This window comes from Periplaneta americana, chromosome 2 (genome assembly GCF_040183065.1).
Source record: "Periplaneta americana isolate PAMFEO1 chromosome 2, P.americana_PAMFEO1_priV1, whole genome shotgun sequence".
Lineage (NCBI taxonomy): Eukaryota > Metazoa > Arthropoda > Insecta > Blattodea > Blattidae > Periplaneta > Periplaneta americana.
Genome location: NC_091118.1, coordinates 79,447,618 through 79,470,882, shown reverse-complemented (window position 1 = coordinate 79,470,882; position 23,265 = coordinate 79,447,618). Strand labels below are relative to the sequence as shown.

General features: G+C 39.6%; 2 protein-coding genes across 5 annotated transcripts in view; one reads left to right on the top strand and one right to left on the bottom strand.

Annotated features, from left to right (window-relative positions):
* LOC138694371 (oligosaccharyltransferase complex subunit ostc-B) overlaps positions 1-11,448 on the top strand; it is a 32,221-nt gene extending 20,773 nt beyond the window's left edge. Inside the window, exons 3-4 of the mRNA XM_069818044.1 lie at positions 960-1,177; positions 11,263-11,448. Of these exons, the coding sequence (XP_069674145.1) occupies positions 960-1,177; positions 11,263-11,281 (237 nt within the window). The 3' untranslated portion in view covers positions 11,282-11,448. The remainder of the gene's footprint in view (positions 1-959; positions 1,178-11,262) is intronic.
* LOC138694369 (calcium and integrin-binding protein 1-like) overlaps positions 1-23,265 on the bottom strand; it is a 126,776-nt gene that overhangs the window by 46,186 nt on the left and 57,325 nt on the right. For 2 of the 4 annotated variants that reach the window (XM_069818040.1, XM_069818036.1), the window contains one exon: positions 17,299-17,733. The exons of 1 other annotated variant lie outside the window; for it this stretch is intronic. Coding sequence is in view for 2 of the 3 variants with exons in the window: in XM_069818036.1 (XP_069674137.1) it covers positions 17,712-17,733 (22 nt within the window). In the remaining variant the exon portion in view is untranslated. Of the gene's footprint in view, positions 1-17,298; positions 17,734-19,667; positions 21,923-23,265 lie in introns of those variants that run through there. One more of the 4 variants, XM_069818034.1, reaches the window with a different exon arrangement.

Here is a 23,265-nt window from a genome sequence, read left to right as displayed (position 1 = left end):
AAAAAAAAAAAGAGGAGTTGAGCTCAGGTTCGAACCTGTGACCCCTTACACTATAATCACTCATCTTACCACTACGCTACAGAGTATTGAAGTGCTTGAATTTAAGTATTATGAATGTTTTACATTTGCTGTCTATTATGTTTGATTTTGAATTTATAAAAACTAAACAAATATGTGTTTTATGTCATTTTGTATTGTATATTATTGCCCATGATACATTCAATCAAGAGATCGTATCTCATTTACGTAGTTTTAATTTATTATTTTATTTTATATTCCAATAACAATATGGCCGCTTTTACAATGGAAGAAGACGTGACTGGATGACGTCAATAAAAAAACAATTGATTGTAGAAGAGGCTATTTTAATATCATAAAGGCCTTTTTACGTTCTAATTTTTATTGTTTTCAATAATTTAACGTCCATTTGTCCAATTTTAATGTAGCCTATGTTCTTCTCTGGGTTATGAAGATTAAATGTGCAAACTTTGGCAAATATCGGTCAAAGCGTGTAGATTTGTATTGAGTACGTACGTACATACATACATAGCCACATTGCCTTTTATATATAAGATAATACTATGACATTTTTAACGAAACTTTTAAATAGATATTGAAGGTAATTTCAACTCATTTTATTACAAACTACCATGTAGTTTACCTGCAAATTTTGGCTACTCTTCTATCAGACATGAACTCTGACTGGTCCCATTCTATTGCATGCATTCACTCTCCCAACAGACCATTCTTAATTCGATTAGTAGGTATAATTCCATTTCTTATTGTTATTTAGTACCAAGTGTAGATAGATTATAGATCACCTGTCTTCAACTGACACTTCTCTAATGCTGAAGTAGAGATTAGAGCTTGTAACATCATAAAGTAGTTGGAGGAGTAATTCAATATCTGATTATACTGTATAAATGTCTGGAATGTTAATCACATAATTATAATTTTAGGTCGCATTTATGCCATATCGGGTGAATGGACAATATATAATGGAAGGCTTGGCATCTAGCTTCCTGTTCACGATGGGTGGACTTGGCTTTGTAGTCCTGGACCATACACACAGTCCATCAACACCAAAACTCAACCGCATATTGCTCATATCTGTGGGATTTCTGTGTATCCTTGTCTCATTCTTCACCTGTTGGATATTCATGAGGATGAAACTGCCGTAAGTTAATACACGTTATATTATTTTCTACTGAAAGACAATTTCTGTTAGAAATATGGAAAACAACTTCACTTGAGCACAATTTTAAGATATTTTCAAGATGTTAAAATTCAGAAGATCTATAGATTCTGTCAAGTATATATTTTAAAACAAAGAGATAGACTGGTATGAAGTGCATTCTTACATTAGAGAACATGAAAACTGACTCACCGAAATAAAATTTACTACATGAGAATGTAATTGATTAATCTAACTTCAAGGGACATGGAAATAAAGTGAATATCAAAAGAAACATACTAATATATATATATATATATATATATATATATATATATATATATAAAAGAATAAAAGAGATAGGCTATTCAAGACTATACTGCTGTCCACTTTTGCGAATAAGGTAAACATATTTATGAATAAATTATATCTACTTAATCAGTACCTGATTAAAATCTGAATTTATTCTTAAATGTTTCGTTCAGTTTTTGTATTACAAACTAGTGTGCAGTTAAGAACACATTTCTATAGTTTTATAACATTAATTTAAAAGAATTTATAAAAAGCATTACACATTTCTATGGTAATAAATATATATTTTAAAATACATCAATAATGGAAATGTGAATGTTATGAGCACCAACAAAACTAATTCTGTGCAGATATAGTTTAAAAAATTCAAAATATAGACTCTTACAATTAGCAGTAGTGGCTCGCCGTCAAAAAAATAGGTGAAGTGCTGTTCACATAAACAAATGCATGAACAGTTTTACCAATATAATGAGTAGGCCTGCTATTCGTAAACTACGTGTAATTTTAATAGTTCTAGAACACATGCAAACAGGAAAACTAATTTATTTCAGGACTCACCCATTTTCTTGCATACCAAGTCAATCCTCCTATCTTTTAAAGCAGCAAACCGTCGATGACGTCTTCATAAAATGTCTGAGTTTAACTAAGGGTGGACAGTATATTTCTATGCAAAGTTATGGGACTAATGATGAAAGTCCCTTCTGTGATGTAGCATTCCGAGTGAAATTTTAAATATTTTCAAACAAAAAAGCTTCTTTCATCGGAAGAATTTTTAAAGTTATTTTATACAACTTCTCTATTTTCTTAGTACTTTTAAAACAAAGAACAAATGGAACTGTAGATCGTCAAGAATTTAAAACATATTTTTTATCCTTATATTTAAGTCTACAAAAGACATTTCTAATAAATTACAAACCGTGTCATTTTCGGGATACATATTTTGCACTAATTTATCAACATTTTCTATGTACTGGTACCTAAGTACTCGTATTTGTATAATAACACTATTGTGATTAAACATATTGTGACAGCCACGTGAGGTTCGATCTCACGACCAGCAGAAGGAAGTGCAAGGTCGGCCATATTTCGGCCGGCGTGGAGGTTGCGCGCGCATCTGCTTCCTGTGGCATGTGCTGTGGCTTAGGGAGTAGAGTGGAGTGAGGAGAAAGATCCAGAGAAGTCTGGATCGCCGTTATCTGCTAGACATCTATCGACCGACCGTGAACTCTCCAGAAACTGTGGCTTAGTTATAAATACAACGCGCAAGTGAAGGCGAGACAGTCAATCAGTCAGTCAGTAAGCCAGTGTTGTTACAGGCAGATTTGGACAGTAAGCGAGTTAGTCTTGTGTAGCAGTGAAGCCAGCTTCGAGACCAGAGCGCAACTTGAGTTGTGTCCGTAACTGTGGAGCCTAAAGCCCGGAGTTCGAGTGCAGTGGACCGCAGTTGGGGGACCTGAGTTCGAAGTGCAGCGGATCGTCTCTGAAGGTCTGGGGTTCGAGATTCTGTGAACGCGAGTGACTAAGCTAGAAGAACTAGCCAAGACAAACGAGCTGTGAACTGAGAATTGACAGTTCTGTGTTGTAAATAGTGCTTTGTGAATATTAGTTAAGATTAACAGTTCATTGTTGTTCGTAATAGTCCAAGTAAATTGTCATTGTCGTTTGTGGAGTGCAATAACGAACGCTGTGTTGCTGTGCGGAGAGCAAATCCCATTGTTGACAGGAGTGAAGTTAAATTGTAGAGAGTGAAGAGTTATTGTTGAGATAATAAAATTACATTGTTGTTCAGTATAAAAATTTACACTGGTGTCAGAATCGGGACATTATCGACAATGGAGAACCTACAGCAGATCCTGCAAGCCATCGCGGAAATGAAAGCTGAAATGAAGAACGACATACGTGAAGTGAAATCAGAAATGAAAGACGACATGAACAAGCACATCAGTGAGTTGAAGAAGGATATAAGTGAAGTGAAAACGGAGATGAAAAGTGACATAGGTGAAGTGAAAGGCGACATAAGCGGAGTGAAAGGCGACATAAGCAGAGTGAAAGGCGACATAAGCGGAGTGAAAGATGACGTCACTACGCAAATTGAAAACATTTCGGCCCACGTAGATGGAATTGTCGCCATCGTGACAGACGAACTTAAGGCCGATTTGGATGAACTAAACCAGAATTTTACAACTATAAACGAGACAGTAGCCGAGTTGAGACAGGATGTAGACCATTTTGACGGCAAAATTCGCGCTCTCGAACGTCGTCAAGAGGAAACGAGTGTGCTGATGGACCAATATGCTGTAGAAAACAAGCACATCCTTGCGTTGGTGGATCGCCAGGCTAGAGAACAGAAACAGATAATTGCCGAGGAAGTTCAACTGGCCGTGGAAAGATCGACGACAGAATTGAGGACCTCATGTAGTGGCCTTGTGGAACCATCGCCCTCAGCCAGACATTGCAACGTCAAGCCGCCGAAGTTCGACGGTACGATTTCTTGGGCGATATTCCGTCGCCAGTTCGAGGCCATCGCAGAGCACAATGGGTGGACGCTGGCAGAGAAAACCACTCGGCTGCTGGCCGCGCTTCAGGGACAGGCGTCGGAGATTCTTCATAGTGTTCCAGAAGATGGGGCAGCCACTGAGATAATGGCGGCCCTGGAGGGACGTTATGGTGACCATCAACTTGCGGCAGCATTCAGGACCCAACTGAAGACGAGGGTCCAACAGTCTGGCGAGTCCCTACAAGAATTTGCGATGGCGGTGGAACAACTTGCCCATAAGGCCCTCAGGGGCCTACCACCTAACTTCGTCGCTGGAGAAGCGGCCTACACCTTCGGCAGCGGAGTTCGAGACCCCGAAATCAGACAACAGCTACTCTTGGCAGAGCATCGCACCATCAACGCAGCTCTGGCGGCGGCGCTAAGGAGGCAGCCAAATTGACGGCGAGCGTCTCGGCTTCGCACCGGATTAGGAGCGTCGTGGCGGCCGACGTCGATGAACGTCAACCGAAATCACCCGAGCGACGAAGACGAGGAGTGCCTACCTGCTGGTCCTGCGGCGAACCTGGGCACTTGAGGAGGGACTGTGACCGATCTGGTCACAAACAGGAAAACTAGAAGGGGCCGATGCGATGAGGGGCACATCGGCTCCGTCATCACCATCCCCTCAGCTGATCTTGAAGACGGTTAACAGAAGATGCGACGATGGGCTGATTGCTGACAGATGGATAAGAGGCCGCCCATGCAGAGTACTGGTAGACACCAGGGCGTCGCTCACTATCGCCAGACCGGAAGTCGTGCGTGGCCTACCTGGGAGGACGCTGCTGCGCCGGTATGAGCTACGTACTGCCTCAGGCGAGAACCTGCCCATCCAAAAAGAGATTTGCCTGGATCTGACACTGGGAAAGAGGAGACTGGAGATGTGGGTGTTCGTCGCCAACATCACTGAAGACGTCATCCTGGGACTCGACGCCATGCGGATCTTCGATGCAATGGTGGACGTCCGGCGCCGTATCCTCCGTTTTGGTCAGGACGAAGTGTTCCTGAGGGACGTCGAAGACCAACCCATGGCCAGCAGACTCACCTTGGAGAATCAAGTGACAATCGCAGCAGGCTGCGAGATGGTGGTGACGGCAAGACTGGACGGACAACCTAAGAGAAACCTGCTCCTCGATTCGCAGACAACTCTGATAGATGGAGTTTATGTGGCCAGATCCCTACTCCCGAACAAGAAGGTGGTACCGGTGAGTGTCCTGAATGTCACCAATCGGGACAAGGAGATGCCTAGTGGAACTGTACTAGGTAGCGTCGAGCCGGTGGTGTCTGTGACGTCTCTGGCAGATAACGAGGAGTGTCACCGACCACGTCCAGATCTAGACCCATCACTGAAAGAGCTGGCTCGAGAATTGCCGAAGAATTTAAGCAAAGGAGAAAGAAGACAAGTCCACGATCTACTGACGGAATTTCAAGACGTGTTCAGTCTGTCTGAAAACGACTACGGGAGAACGGAGAAAGTTCAGCACCGCATGGACACCGGAAATGCTCGCCCAATCAGACAACCTCCTCGACGCGTCCCTCTAGCTAAACAGAGGGAGGTTGACAGCCAACTGGAGGGCATGAAAGCAAGAGGGGTCATCGAGGAATCCGACAGCCCTTGGTCATCACCTGTGGTGCTGGTGAAGAAGAAGAATGGGGACCTGCGTTTCTGCGTGGACTACAGAAGACTGAATGACGTCACCAAGAAGGTCTGCTTCCCCCTTCCACGAATTGACGACACCTTGGACACCCTGGCCGGAACAGAGTGGTTCTCGATGTTGGATCTCAAGTCAGATACTGGCAGGTGGCGCTACATCCTGAGGACAAGGAGAAAACGGCATTCTCTACAGGCCAGGGACTATGGCAGTTCACCGTTATGCCGTTCGGCCTCTGCAACGCCCCAGCTACATTCCAGAGACTAATGGAGTCCGTAATGAGAGGCCTGACATACGACACCTGTTTGCTGTACCTTGATGACGTCATCGTGGTCGGCAAGACTTTCGGCAAACAGTTGTCGAACCTGAGGATAGTGTTCGAGAGACTGCGACAAGCCAGGCTGAAGTTGAACCCGAAGAAATGTCATCTGTTCCAGAAGAAGGTCAGCTACCTGGGGCACGTAGTAGGGACCAACGGAGTGGCCACAGACCCGGAGAAGCTACAAGCTGTCAGAGGATGGCCGAGACCGAGGGACAAGCAGGAGTTGCGCCACTTTCTCGGCCTCTGCACTTATTACAGAAGGTTCGTAGCTGGGTACGCCAACATCGCTAAGCCTCTAACCCAGCTGACCGAGGAGAAACGACAATTCCAATGGACGGACGAGGCGGAGTCATCCTTCCAGTCACTGAAAGAGGCGCTCTGCACTGCTCCTGTACTGGGATACCCCATCCCTGGAAGGAAGTTCACACTCGACACGGACGCTAGCAACGTAGGCATCGGCGGAGTACTCTCTCAGGAACAGGATGGGCAAGAGATGGTGATTGCCTACTTCAGCTGAACATTATCCAAGGCTGAGAGAAACTACTGCGTGACACGTAGAGAACTTCTTGCTATTGTGGAAGCCCTGAAGCATTTCCACAAATATTTGTATGGCCAGGAATTCCATCTGAGGACAGACCATTCTGCACTCACCTGGCTATTGGGCTTCAAGAATCTGGAGGGGCAGACCGCCCGTTGGGTTCAACGACTGCAGGAGTACAACTTCACCTCCGAACACCGCCAAGGGAAGAAACATTCCAACGCTGATGCCTTATCACGACGCCCGTGCCCGGACGGCTGCAAACACTGCCTGAAAGTAGAAGAGCAAGATGGCGCCCAAGCAGTCCGAGCAATTGCCATCCAGCCGAGCCCAGGATGGGATAACGCCGCCATAAGGAGGGAGCAGCTGGAGGACCCAAACATTGGACAGCTGCTGCGTGATGTGGAGTCTGGCCAGAGAACAGTATGGGCCGATATCGCCAACCATAGCACCACTTACAAGAGCTACTGGGCCCAGTGGGAATCCTTCACTGTCAAGGACGATATCCTGAAGAGGATTTGGGAGTCGGCCGATGGAAGGACCCGCATAGAACAACTTGTCCTGCCCAGGAGCAAGCTGAAGGAGGTGCTGGAGGAGACTCATGCTGGAGTGACTGGAGGCCACCTGGGAGCCAACAAGACGCTGGACAAGCTAAGGCAGAGGTTCTACTGGCTACATCAGAGAACCGACATGGAACAATGGTGCCGAAGATGCGACACCTGTGCAGCCAGTTGCGGACCAAGGACACGCAGCAGGGGAGCCATACAGCAGTACAACGTGGGAGCTCCTTTTGAGAGGATCGCCATCGACGTTGCTGGACCGTTCCCGATCATGGATTGCGGAACCGCTACCTGCTAGTCGCCATGGATTACTTCACAAAATGGCCAGAAGTGTATGCGATTCCCAACCAAGAGGCTTCGACGGTGGCCAACGCGCTGCTTGACAACTTCATCTGCCGATTCGGGGTGCCCCGGGAATTGCATAGCGATCAGGGGCGCAACTTCGAATCCAACCTGATGGGAGAATTGCTCGAGTGTCTGGGAGTGCATAAAACCAGGACCACTCCCCTCCACCCACAGTCCGACAGCATGGTGGAACGCTACATCAAAACGGTGGAAGAGCACCTGCGGAAGGTGGTGTCCAACCATCAATGAGACTGGGATGCCAGAGTCCTCTTGGCCTACAGAGCTTCGGTCCACGATACAACAGGGATGACACTGGCAAACATGGTCTTCGGGAGAGAGCTGCGCCTGCCCTGTGATCTGCTGTTTGGCACGCCACCCAGTGACTGACTATGTGGCAGAACTCACTGAGAAGTTGAATGGAGTCCACCAACTGGCCAGAGAGCACCTCAAGATGGCCAGTGACAGGATGAAAGTGCTCTACGACAGATTAGCCAACTCTGCAGGATTCCAGGAGGGCGACCTGGTGTGGCTGTATCGACCAACCAGGACCAAAAAATATCACCAAAGCTGCAGCGTGCCTGGGATGGACCATACCGCGTGGTGACCCGGATCAACGACGTGGTGTACCGCATCCAGCGACAACCCCGAGGGAAGATGATGGTGGTGCATCTGGACCAATTAGCAGCCTACCAAGGGACTGCCCGGGACGAGCAGCCCTAAGGAGGGAGCAATGTGACAGCCACGTGAGGTTCGATCTCACGACCAGCAGAAGGACGTGCAAGGTCGGCCATATTTCGACCGGCGCGGAGGTTGCGCGCGCATCTGCTTCCTGTGGCATGTGCTGTGGCTTAGGGAGTAGAGTGGAGTGAGGAGAAAGATCCAGAGAAGTCTGGATCGCCGTTATCTGCTAGACATCTGTCGACCGACCGAACTCTCCAGAAACTATGGCTTAGTTATAAATACAACGCGCAAGTGAACGCGAGACAGTCAGTCAGTAAGCCAGTGTTGTTAGAGGCAGATTTGGACAGTAAGCGAGTTAGTCTTGTGTAGCAGTGAAGCCAGCTTCGAGACCAGAGCGTGACTTGAGTTGTGTCCGTAACTGTTGAGCCTGAAGCCCTGAGTTCGAGTGCAGTGGACCGCAGTTGGGGGACCTGAGTTCGAAGTGCAGCGGATCGTCTCTGAAGGTCTGGGGTTCGAGATTCTGTGAACGCGAGTGACTGAGCTAGAAGAACTAGCCAAGACAAACGAGCTGTGAACTGAGAACTGACAGTTCTGTGTTGTAAATAGTGCTTTGTGAATATTAGTTAAGATTAACAGTTCATTGTTGTTCGTAATAGTCCAAGTAAATTGTCATTGTCGTTTGTGGAGTGCAATAACGAACGGTGTGTTGTGCGGAGAGCAAATCCCATTGTTGACGGGAGTGAAGTTAAATTGTAGAGAGTGAAGAGTTATTGTTGAGATAATAAAATTACATTGTTGTTCAGTTTAAAAATTTACAATATAATATACACTTAGATGTAGGATTAATACACAATATACACTTATCACTAATATACTCTAAATACATTAAATAAGTTAATATATACGTACACAGTATTAAGCTACATGACGTGTACATTTACGCGCGCGTTAAACTTTCAAATACAAGCGCTCAAACGAAACTGGCGAGCTCATGAGAAGAAATAATACACGCCTCAGAAAACAACTTTTAAACTTTGCTAATGTGTGTGGTGTGTATTCCTGGTAAAATAACATAGAGCCAGCTAATTTACCACTGCAGGGGTGGCTGCTAAGACACAGGGAATGAGAATACTATTGTCGAGTCAGGTAGTACATACTGTAAAATTTCACAGCCCTTTAACAATAGCCCCTGGCCTTGGAGACCAGTTGCAACCCTTCTCTATTATTAGTACCATTAGATCTGCAAACTGGTCACTCCACCTACAAGTCTGACAATTCTTCGTAACTGAAAGACTCAGAAACGCACTTCACTCATACAATCTTTCTTTAGTGTGTGATGTCACGTTACCATGGAAACCAAGTGCTATATGAGAATGGGAACCCAAATAATTTCACCTCTACAGTATTGTAAGTTCTAATAGACACCGCTCGGCGCTCGTAACAGTAAAGTTGACATTCTTCTATTCAGCGGACGGTTACAGGTACTATTTATACAACTAGACACTATTCATAACTGAAAAGAAAACTTCTTTTATTTTAGAAATACCGGTACTGGTAATAACTACAATTAATTATTAATACGAGATGAAATTGCGTTTTACACATAAACAGGTAAACAGATGAAGTAGTACTTCACCTACTTCACCTGAATAATCACCCCTGACAATGAGTTAATATAATTGATCATGTCAGCCAGCTTCTGTGCCCACATACTAGGGTAATTTGAAAAGTTATCGGAATGAAATAAAAAATAACACACCTCATTTTTTATTTTTATTTTTCAATGTAGTCTCCCTGTACACTAATGCATTTGGTCCATCGATGTTTCAATGTCTTTATTCCATCTCGAAAATTACATTCCTCCAGATCTGCAAAATACTAGTCAACTCCGGCTGTCAGTTCTTCATTTGAAGAGAATCTCCATCTACCAAAGAAAATTTTGAGCTTAGGGAAGAGATGGAAGTCTGATAGAGCCATATCAGGTGTGGCAACAGTTCGTACCTCAATTCATGTATTTTTGCCATGGCAATGATACATGTGCAGGTGCACATTGTCTTGCTGGAACAGGACTTTCTTCCTTGCTAAATCTGGCCTTTCTTCGTGTATCTTTTGCTGTAGTTGGTCCAGGAGGTTAGCGTAGTATTGTCCCATAATTGTTTGACCAGTGATAATATATCAACAGAATTCCTTTCGCATCCCAGAAAACTGATGTCATGACCTTTCTGGCTGACTGTATTCCTTTGCTTGCTTTGATGGTGGAGAATCAATATGTTTCCACTGCTTTGACTGTTGTTTTTTTTGTTGTCTCTGGGGTATAGTAGTGGACCCATATCTCATCTGTGGTCACAAACCGGCGCAAAAATCTTGGTTTTTCTGAAAACAGGCCAAACATTGTTCAGACATTTGCACTCTGATGCGTTTTTTATCCTGTGTTAACAGTCGTGGCACCTATCTAACAGATAATTTTTTCATAGTCAATTCCTCAGTTAAAATGTGATGCCAGTTCATATGACATCCCTACAGCTTCAGCAATTTCTTACACTTTGTCAGCGATCCTCCTTCTGTGCATTTTTGCAATGATTTCTGGGGTAGTGACACATCTTGGTCGACCACTACACAGATCATCTTCTAAGCTCCTCCTGACCAAATTTAAACTTGTTGGTCCACTTGGCAACAGTTGAATATGAAGGAGTAGAGTCCCACAGTGTGCTCTGAAAATTGGCATGAATTTCATTTGCTTTCATACCCTTCTTTACAAATTACTTTATCACTCCTCGAATCTCGGTTTTTTCCATCTTTAGAAATCACTATACAGGAACAAAAATAGAGAGACGTCTGCACCACAATTCTCTACCCAAAGCACTGATGTGCCACGTGTTTACTTACGAAGGATAACTAATCATTACGTGAGAACTGGGTTTTGTTAGCAGTGACATCTGTTGGTGATTCCGAGAACTTCTCAAGTAACCCTCTTACTATGGTACAGTAAGGGCTTCTTATAAACTAACAATCATTTGAGATTAAAAGAGAGATAGAGGTATGTTATAGCCATTTCACCTTTTATATAATATCACTAAAAATGTTATTGTAAGGCTTCTTTATGTGATACAATGAATTTCATACCCATATTTTCTTTCAATTTCAGGGGTTACCTTCAATCATAGATGCGAGAAGAACTGTGTGAATGAACCTATGAAGCAGCACATGTGGTTGAATTTTCAATTTTGTATACTGTTACTGTCTGAATTGCCATTAGAGCGCTGCATGAATGATTTGTTAATTGGGGAAATGTGGGGAATTTTAAAATAAACTTTTTTAAAGTGAGAATAAAGCAGTTTTATTGAGGATTGCATGGAGGACATGATTGACCCAATACAATTGGTAGTGATCTCAATCTATACAAATTCATGATTTATAGGTATAATTTCGATCACAGACTTCAGAAGTTTTTAAAGCCTTCAGGAAGATCTAGGCTACAAAGTCATGCCTAGGCCACATGTTGACTTCTACACCGAACATAAATTTGTATATGTACAATATTTCAACATATATAAAATACCAAGACGTTAATTACTAAGATTACGTACCTCAATATAGCTGACCCATAGCTAGTGACATCGTGAAGTTTATGATTACCAATTGTTCTATACCATGAATACTGTCTGACAATACTTTGAGTTACACATTGTTTTATTTGTCATCTAGTAACTGTTGTTTTCTCATATGTGAAGACTACAGATTCTACTTTTTGCTTGTAACCTGTATATACTTGATGTGAAGAAACTGTTGAGTCTTTATTCCCAGCACTCTGTCTAAATGTGGTGGTGATATCTAATGCATTGCATATGATGAAGCCATCAGCAGTTGAACCCTTCCAGTATTTGGACACAATGTCGCTTTCTGATGAGAGAGCAGGGCAGGGATGAAGATGTTCTCCGTCCTTCTAAATGTATGAATTTCAAAATATACACTACCCAGGATAGTACTGTTCCTCTGTTGAGTTCTGCTTTCAATCATTTATTTATTTAATCTGACAGGATTAAGACCATAAGGCCTTCTCTTCCATTCCACACATAGCACATATAAATACAAAAAAGAAATACAGACGTTGGTGAAAATAATACAAATTAAATTAAAGCCCTATAGAGGGTCAACAGAATCAAAAGAACACTAGAGCTCTCGAGCTAATACAAGAAAAAAAAAAGAAAAAGAAAAACTGAGATAGCAATGATGATAGTGATAACTGATGATGATAATAATAATAATAATAATAATAATAATAATAAATACATTACATATTAATTGTCAATTTTACAACAGCATAGTTACAATATTTACTATAATCTCATGGGTTAAGCCGAAGTTACGCAACCTGACAGGTGTTCAAAAAGCAATTCCATGAACTAGAATGTGATTTTTTAATTTAAATTTGAATTTTGATATTGTCAGACAGTCTGACATGGTCAGGGCGAGAGTTCCAGAGGTGTGGAATAGAGAGAAGGTACATGTTCCGGGTTCGGGGTAGTGAAAGGTAAGCAAAACGAGAGGGTGTGAATTTTTAAAAAAAATTTTAGTTGGTTATTTAACGACGCTGTATCAACTACTAGGTTATTTAGCGTCAATGAGATTGGTGATATGAGGCTGAGGATTCGCCATAGATTACCTTGTATTCACATTACGGTTGGGGAAAACCAAGTTATCAGCCCAAGCGGGAACGAACCTGCACCCGAAAGCAACTTCAGACCAGCAGGCAAGCGCCGAAGGTGTGGAGGATTTTATATAGTAATAAGAGAGAGTTGAAGAATCTTCTTTCTTTAAGTGGACTCCAAGACAACAATTCTAGTGACTGTGTTACATGATCGAATTTTCTAATGTTACAAACGAAACGAATGCAGTTATTGTAAACATGCTGTAGTCTATGGGCAAGATCAGTATTTAGATTCGTGAATAGAGAATTGCAATAATCGAAGTGGGGCATCACTAAAGTTTGGATCAGGTTCTTTTAAGCCTGAGAGGTAAAACTTTGGTTAATTGTCTGAGGGAATGAATTATGGAAAAAGTTTTCTTACATATGTAGGTCACTTGACTTTGAGAATTTAAATTTGAATCTAAATATACCCCTAAATTTTTTACTGTCTTACTATTATGTAATTGTGGTATTATTTATTTTTGTATTTGATACAGTGGCTAGATCTATTTTGTTTAATGCTCGTTGGTGGCCCATTATTATAGCTTGTGATTTGTCTGGATTTAGTCTGAATTCAAATTTTTGCGCCCATTGAGCTACAGATGCTAGATCTTCATTAATTCTGATCACAGAGTGATTGATTGTACAAGTTCGGGAATGAATGTAAATTGTAAGTCGTCAGCGTATAGGTGGTGTTTCGAATATTTTAAGATCTTTGTTACGTCATTTATGTAAAGCGTAAAAAGTAATGGCCCAAGAACCGAGCCCTGAGGGATTCTGGCCTTGACGGTACGCCAATTGGAAGAATAACCACTGGCTGATACACATTGTTGGCGTTCGCGGAGGTAGGAATCGAACCAAGCACTGTTAGAAAGATTGTAGTTTTTTAGTTTCCATAAAAGGAGATCTGTGTCAACTGTATTGAAAGCTTTGCTGAAGTCTAGTAATGTCAGTAGCATTAGTTCTCCTCTGTCACTGGCTTCATGAGTGTCTTCAATCACTTTTAAAAGGGCATTAGTAGTATTATGTCCTGTTCGAAAACCAGACTGGTAATCATCAAGTAGGCAATGGTCATTGAGGTAGTCAGTCAGTTGCTTATGTACTATGCGCTCCAGTGATTTTGACAGAGCTGGCAAGATGCTAATTGGTCTATAGTCGTTTGGGGATTCAGGAATTTTATTTTTCGGGATAGGTCTAATGAGGGCTTGTTTCCAAAGTCAAGGATATGTAGAGATTATGAGTGAGGCGTTAAAAATGTGGGTCAAGGTTGGTAGTATTACGTCAATAATTTTCTGGAGCAGTTTTATTCCAATTCGATCTGATCCTTCAGCTTTGGTCGAAATACGCTTTATTGCCTTCTTTACGTCATCATGTGAGAGGTACAGAAAGTGAAACTTTTCCCTCTCTGGTAGGATAATACTGTTTAGTTCGTCAATTGTGTGTTGTTTTGTTGTTTCGTTCACGCCCGTTATTTGTGTCAAAACAAAGTGGTCATTCAGTGCGTCTACTGTGAATGGTGTCCCTTCTACCTGAGTCTTGCTGCGCCCTAAGCCTATTGTTCGTAAGTTCTTCCACAGGTCGGTGTTATAAGTTCATGTAAAAACCTCAGTTTTGCATTTCTTATTGCCTGAGTCATTTTGTTTCGTAACTGTCTATAATGTTGAAGATTTGCATCAGTTTTATCATGTCTGTACTTACGATGTGCCATGTCTCTAGAAGTCATTAGGATCTTGATTTCAGTAGTCATCCAGGGGCAGGAGCTCTCTTAACATGTCTCGTCTGAATGGGCGCGTGATTGTCGAATAACGATACTATATATTCATTAAGTCGGTCAATTTTTTCGTCTACTGTCCGTAATGTCCAGATAGTATGCCACGGTACTTTCAGCGCATCTGCAGTTAATGCTGTATCAACACATCTTAAGTCATGGAATGCTACAGTTTTGTGTGCTGGCTTGGGACACTTGAGAGAATATGTGAGAGATTATATCGTGACCTGATATGCCTGAAGCTGCACATTGACCATGATTTAATACACAGTCAGGATTATTTGTAGTTATAACGTCAAGTAGTGTTTCACTATACTGAGTGTGATGTGTCGGTTTGAGGGGAAGTACAGTCATATTACACGATTGGAAAACTGTCAGTAGTTGTCTAGTAGAATAGTCTTCAGTTGCAATGAGATTTGTATTGAGGTCACCCATCATTATAACGTGTTCATAATTAGGAAGAACATTGACTAAAGCTGTTTCAATAGAAGCGATGTCATTTATGCTGGGCGGTTGATAGATAACACAGACAAGACATTTAGAGAAAGATAAATTGATTTCTACGAATAACATTTCAGCGTGAGCAGTAGGTTCACTAGGAGAGGCATAAATAGTTTTGGGGTTTAGATCTGACCTAACATATGCTGCAACGCTGCCTCCTCGCCTGTGTAAGTAGTCATTACGAATTAACGTATACCCATTCAGATGAACGATAGCATTAGTTAATGACGGTTTTAGCCAGGATTCAGATATTAATATAACATGAGTATTCAGAAGTGTAAATATTGAGTGAATTTAATCGATGTGCAAAACTAAACTTTGAGTATTAACGTGAGCAATTTTAAGAGAATGAGGATATTCAGAGAAAGCTGTTTTTATGACATACAGAGCTTCAGGGATGCAGGTTGGGTCTATGATAGAGAGGGGGACAGGGTCATTGCCTTCTTCCTTGTCAGAATCTGTCGGATTTCTATTGTAATGTGCTAATGTTGCCAACTTAACGACTATTCACTTGTCTCAATGCTGAAGTTTACAGACCTAAATTCTGAAAGTACGAAATTATAACTATGATTATATGACTAAACTAGATACCGGTAAAGTAGGTATAATAGGACGATATATAAACAGTTAAGAGCTAAGATAAAATAATTACAAAGATAGAATAAGTTGTATTAAGAATGCCTCTGTTTCAAAGTTTATGTGGCAATGACTCACGCTTTAAATTATATCACCGGCACGGGTAATGCGTCACTTAGAACCTCCATCTTTAACGTGTATAACACTGTCCAAAGTCCACATATTGGTAAGGGCATACCTGATAATACACTGCTGCAGCAAATTGTATCTCATCCGCGTCAGATCTTCACAGATCGTCGTAGAACTGCCCTTCAGACCCCTCTTGTTTCTGAAAACCTCACTTCACTTCCTGTAACTAACGAACTTGACTATGGCAGGATGCATAGCTCCCTCAATTCTCCTGCTTACCCTGTGGCTCTTGTCAATGTCCTCTAGCTTAGTTAGACACCAATTCTTTTTTGCTGTATCTATAACTATCTTGTCTGTGTCCTCATAATTTTCCTCGGGCACATCAAAAATTAGCAGACACTGATGCATCTGGTACTGCTCGAGATAGTCTTGTTTTCTCCAGAACATGCGCTTCCAGTTTGGTATTTTGTCATCCTTTTCTTTGAGCGACTGGTCTAACTGCTTTATCACTTCTGTGTTCTTCTCTAACGTTGCCCTAAGCTCACTCACTACTATATGACTAATTATGTTGGCAGTACCTTCCATTGCATTGTCTTTTAGTATAAATCTCTGAATCATTTTCGTTAACATTCTGTTGTTTCCTACCCTATTCCCTCGAAAGTCTATACTGAAGAAATATTCCTATATTGTATTTCTTCGTTGAGATACGAGATCCAGTTCCAATAGTGCTGTCGTGACCACCTACAGTAGTAAAATTGTTATAATGACTGCAAAGTCTGTAGTGTTCTTGGATGGTGCTAATATTAACAATCATTTTTGGTGCTACTATTTCTGTTAAATTATGTATCCACGAATATATCATACCTAAACTTTATTTTACTTTTATGTTGCTAGTATTAGTGGCTCAAGATAGAACCTTTATACATGAAGTGTACTAGTAAAAATATTCAGCTTTATTTTATTTTGATGTTTTTTGTAACAGCACTTTATCTTTTGCTCTGTAATTAATGGGTTGAACCCATTTCCCTGGGCAAACTTTATTGCTGCCTGTGAACATTCACAATATTCAAGTGAAACCACGGAACTTCATTACACTTATAACATTCTGAAGTGGACACCATAACTTCTTGTATCTTATTGATGGTATTTATTTATTAATATTGACAGCTAAAACGTATAACATTGTGAAAACATGACTAATAATGTCATTAAATGTAATACTTTTTCTGTTCATTCATAAAATCTATCTGATAGCACATGCAGTTGAGTAATGGATGAGAGTTGACAAATGCACCTGAATCGAATCCACCTCTAGTTATAATTTAAAATACCCATAGTATTTGTAAGAAATATACAAGAAGAATTTAGAATAAGAAAAGAGGAAAGGATATAATATTTATGTCGTTTTTTTGATTACATCATCTATAATGACAGTTTTCACAGCAATTTCTGTAAGATACGCAATTTATGTAATTATCTAATATTCCCGTGAGATACATAATCTAAGTAATTACCCAGTATAATTGTAAAATGTTTAATATCACAAATACAGTAAATGTAAAACATGTAGGCTATTACGACACTCCAATACAAGTTACTGTTTTCTTACAAAAGTTACACAATCAGTAATATAAGATAATTGTCACAATGTAAGAGCAATATCACTATTTCACAAAAGACGACTATGAATAATCTTTGGTATTATTTTAGTTTCAAACATACATACTGATAATACAAATGAAAGAAAGATAAAATGTATACAAAAAAATTGTGACTATCAGTGTAGGACTTTTAAACTTAGGCTTTTAAACTATTACTTAACTTAAGATCATACAGTCTTCATAAATTAGTTCAAATACTTTTAATAGCCAAAGGAAAAATATTTTGAGCAACAGTACTGCATTAGGTTCTGATCTGCTGTCGAAGTTGGAGATTACAGGCGGATCCTGAAAGCACTAAAATTAATATATTATGATTAGAATTTGGTAGTGTAATACTGTTTATCTTCTAAAATAATGTTCATTTTTGTTTATCTGCAGTCACACAGAAACCACTTTTATTTAAACTTCCGGAACTTATTCTTATATTATTTCCAGTGAAAATGCTTATACAAGCACGGGTCCGATTTTTAATAGCAGTACTATTAACAGTTTTGATATTATGAAAAATAATTTGTGCCAACTATAAACAAATACCGAAGCAAACTCTTACAAAAGTAATATTTAATAAAATTAAAAGTACGAAATTGCAATATAAAATATAGTCATATTATGATCGCAAAGCATAAGAGGATAATCACTACTTTGTGAAGGATATGTTAGTGCTGGATATAGATTTTGCTCTTCGTTTGCAAGACCACATTCAGAAAAAAATACTTTTCGTTTCACTGTGTCTGCTACATGCATGTGATTCACATACCATCTTCAAAAATATGCAGGCCAAATAGATGATCAAAGAGCATGCCCATATCCTGTTTTGCTATGTTCGATGAGGCTGTGTAGGCGAAAGTTTTGTTTACCAACTAGAGCTGATATTATTACTAGTGCATTGACCACTGCCCATAGGTCACAATGCATTATGTACAGTGGTACTTCAATTTCTACTCAGTCATCATTCACTACTTAATACTGTTGTATTCGATTATGGCCGACTTGTAATCGTAATCTGTGCTGGATCGTGTACCTGTGCATTTCTCTTGGATAACATTCGTTCAATCTCGAGCATTCAATCACGCGCCAAAGTGTTTTGTCATGTTGTGAGTCATTTGGGCAGGCCTGTACTAAGGAGATTCACAGTCTTCACAATTGATAATTATGAGCTGAATATTAGTTACCAGTGAAGTTCACTGACTATCTGCAGTTAGAGAGGTGGTTTTATTTTATGTAGAATGGTTCCAAAAGGAGTGCCACGAATGTGAAAATTGAAAACAGACCTATAAGAGTTACTTTTTGAAGTGATTTTGGGACAGATAAATTGTGTACATAACCCATGCAAACAAAATTATGCAAGCAGTGATAACAGCAATCATTAATGGAAAATATGACTACAGGAACACTGCAAAATTAGCAGTTAATGAACAATTAAGGTATTAAAGCATATGATGACATAACGGTAAAAATTGAGCACTTACCATTGCAACATATGATTCAGTGTTCGCTGAATAAGAAATGTAATGGATGTAATCATTTTGTTTTTATTGAATTAACTCAGTCTAATATTGTTAAAGGATGATAGGCCTACTTCTTGTAATACATAATTTTGTTCGAAACTATAATCTAAAAGAAATATGTTTATATATGGCTAGGTTTTATTTTTATAATATAAAAATTGTCGATATTTATTAACGTCATTCATTAACCATCACAGAAATGTGTTTCTCAAAATGGAAAGCAACTACATGGTTTAATATTCAGAATAGGAACCATGTCCATATGAGCTTTAATGTTTTAATTAATAAGTTCTGTAAATGTTGGTGTAACTTCGTGAATTACTCTGTTTATACATAAACAAAATTGCTCGAACATTCTAAATAAACATTTTCACTTTCAAGACTAAAGTTAACAGAATTTTATGGTAATTTTTTTTTAACTAATGGTGAGTATACTTCATCTGACATAATTAGGAACATAAAATCCAGACGTTTGAGATGGGCAGGACATGTAGCACGTATGGGCGAATCCAGAAATGTATATAGAGTGTTAGTTAGGAGGCTGGAGGGAAAAAGACCTTTTGGGAGGCCGAGACATAGGTGGGAAGATAATATTAAAATGGATTTGAGGGAGGTTGGATATGATGGTAGAGACTGGATTAATCTTGCTCAGGATAGGGACCAATGGCGGGCTTATGTGAGGGTGGCAATGAACCTCCGGGTTCCTTAAAAGCCAGTAAGTAATGGTGAGTGCTTGACTGTTCGTCATTCACCCATATATGAAGCCACATACAAATGTTTAAAATACCGTATTTGCCCAAGTATAGGCCACACCCAATTTGGAGGCAACACTTTTCGAGACAAATAAATTTCTAAAAAGCAAGATAAAGTCAAGCATGCTGTATCTTGAAAATACAGTATGGCAACATTGTAAATTCGTGAGCTCGCAGTAGCCGCATAATGGTACTGCACATAACAAAAGAGATGAGAGTTGTTCCTTGGCCGCACGTAACGAAGAGGCTGGAGGGTTGGTCACTGCTCCTTGTTCATTACGGTGGGAATTCGGTGTGTGAAATCATGGGCCGAGTGAGAACAGGCTACTCATCAAAATATAAATTGCAAGTAGTGGATATGCACGAGAAAATGGAAACAGAGGATGCTCTTAAATGTTTGTGAATACTCAGATGTAAACAGCTGGTTGAAGTACATGTTTTTATACATAATAAGGTACTGTATGTTACAGTAGTTGAAGTACATGTTTTTATACGTAATAAGGTACTGTATGTTACTGTAGTTGAAGTACGTGTTTTTGTATGTAATAAGGTACTGTATGTTCCTGTATTTCATAAGAAATTTGTTTTCGTTTAGAATGTCTTGAGTATAAGCTGCACCTACATTTTTACTTACATTTTGGGTAAAAAAGTGCGGCCTATACACTGGCAAATATGGTAGAATCTGGAAATCAAATAATAGAATAAGTTTCTAAGACTATACTATAATGCAAACCTTCTGCATAAGACCTTCGATAGTTTCATGGCTCCTGCAAATCAGAGGAGTGCAATGTTACCTAATCAAGAAGCATCACTATCAAGGGCATGTTTTATTCTGAAATCCAGTAGTGTTCCCAGGTATGATGGGAATGAATTTTTAAGTATGCTCAAACTGTTAACTCAATTATAAAGATGTGGGCTGTAGCAGAGTGTTCAAGCTTATCACATTCCGAAACATGAGTGATATGCAAATCTGGCTTTCAGGTAATGCTCCCTGTGAAGCAGACTTCAATAATTTCAAGGGAAAAACTGTTCCAGGGCCAGGTATCGATCCCGGGACCCTTTGCTTAGTGCACACATGCTCCAAGTGAGTTACCCAACACCCAACACTATTTCAATTTTTCCCTTTATATCCACACAACTCAAGTGGGCTGACAAGGTGCCAGAAACCCAACTTAGAGTGCACACAAACTCTGTGTGACTTGAATTGTGATTTTCTGTTAATGTACATACAGTGACGTATATATTATGAAAATCTGGCTTTCAGGTAAAGCTCCCTATGAAGCAGACTTGAATAATTGAGTAATATTGTTTAGAATACCTGCATCACCCAGACACGTAGTCATAAGAAAACAAACAAAATAGTCGAGCTGTGTTCTATTGCACTAGAAGAAGCTGTGACTTGTTAGATAGGTCATTCTGGTTTTCTTTTGAAGGAATATTTTTGTTACAGCATGTTGCTAAGTAGTGGTGGTCATGATAAAAAGACAAAATTGTGTGTTTTATGTAGCCAAGTACAAGTGATAAAGTAAACGAATTAAAAAAAAAATATTTCAGCGATGAAGAAAGAAGTAAGCTTGACAACTTCAGAAGAAAGTGATATGAACCAATCTATGGTGTCCCGGATATGTTCAGAAGCAAAATAATTTGGTCTTGGGGCTTCAGTTTTTCTATCATCCAGAAAACGTAATAAATGTACTAAAAGAAGACAACTTCGAGAAGATGTAGTATGTAGAACTGTTTTTGGATTTTATGATCATGATGTATTTCCAACTCAAAAAAAAAAAATTCTTATTCTTTACGGTACATAATTTCTTACACAGGCCCCACTGTTTTCACCTTGAGAATATTGAAAAGTTTAGGCTCTAAATACAAGAAAACTAATGATGAAAGTAAATTACTTATGGAGGGTGATACTGCTGTGTTAAGGTTAAAATTTCTTCGAACAATACAAAAAATTCGAGTTTCTGATGACAAGAGCACAATATTTTACTTAGCCAAGACCTGGATAAATCAAAAGCACACACTAAGATGTATCTGGCGAGATTAATCAAGAAATGCTGGATTAAAGGAACATGTAGGGAAAGGGAGCCGATTTAAGCTCAGTTCAGGTGGTGTTTGTTTCCTTGCTGGCCAGCAAGTTTGGTGCTGTGCTATCTATGCTACTGACTCCCATGTTTTTTTTGGTTATGGTTACTGTTCATACTCATTGGTCTGTCTTGCATGCTGGAACATGAAAATCATAAACATCAAACATTAAAGCTGTACAAAGGAGACATTTAGCAGCTTTTTGTTTTGCTGGTCTTCTTAGTGGGGGAAGAGAAATAAAAATGCGGCAGTAGTTCAAGACTAGTATCCATCTTTTTTATTTCAAAGTGATAGACTTTGATGTTGTGATATGCAACATTTTTGTCATTTCAAGCACTTACACAAATGGACTTATGTCAATGTTTGAAGTCCTAAAGATCTTTTTCTTTATTTTTTTTTTTAACTTATCTGGTCAATAATCTAAACAAGAAAATACACAGAGATAGGGTTACCATAAGAAGAAATTCTATAGGAGGGCATGGAATCTAAAATAAGAGGACATTGCTGAAAAAAGAAGGACTTTTCAAAAATTGTATGAACAAAATTAAAGATAAAAACAATGGCTCACCTTAGTCAGTTTTCTCACTAATTGCTGGATCAGTATTACATCTGTACCCTACTTATCGGTGGAGCCCACTTTGTGCACAAGAGCCTGAAGGGACCAACTTATATCTTGTAATAAATAACTATGGAACTGTTCACAGGACATGTCCTTGAAATTATATTTCACCATGATGATATCTCTGACTGTCTCTGTTAGCATGCGATTTCGTTCTTTTGTCCATTGAGCAGATATTAGGGAAAATACTCTCTCAGCACTTCCATTATGACTTGGGATAAATAAATAGAATTGACATATTTTTAGGTGTTCTGAGAAAGTTTCAGTGCTTGCAGAACTATTGGAATTGAAGAATTTGCAGCATTGTTTATCTAAACTTAAATCTTTGTCAAAATTAACTTGATTGGCATATCTTTGTACATTGCAGAATAAAATTGATAAAATAGCGTAGAATCATGAATAGTGACTTTTTAGAGTGTAAGAATTCAATGTATGTCAATAGGTAATCATATTTTGTTTTTTTTTTTTTATGTGCCCCAGCTTCAACCATTGAAAGCAGTTAAATTCTTTCATAGGTTTTCACCATTTATTTAGATATTCTATGCATAATATCGCACATTATTCAATATTCATATTAATTCTAGTTGAAGTGCGAAATGCCAGACATTTCAAATTTTTTTAAAATGCCTGCTGGATAAAATGATTTAAAAAGAGAACATGTCCTCCTTTTACAGGACGGATGGTAATCCTACACAGAGAACATATTATGCATAAACTGAGCTCTGCTTGCTATGCATTAAAGATAATGATAAAAAATATATTTAAAAAAATTAACAAAACAATATCCTTCAAAAAGTCACAACACTTATTAATGTAGAAGAAATGCAGATTAGGTATGCCAAATTTAATTTCAATAGGTCTG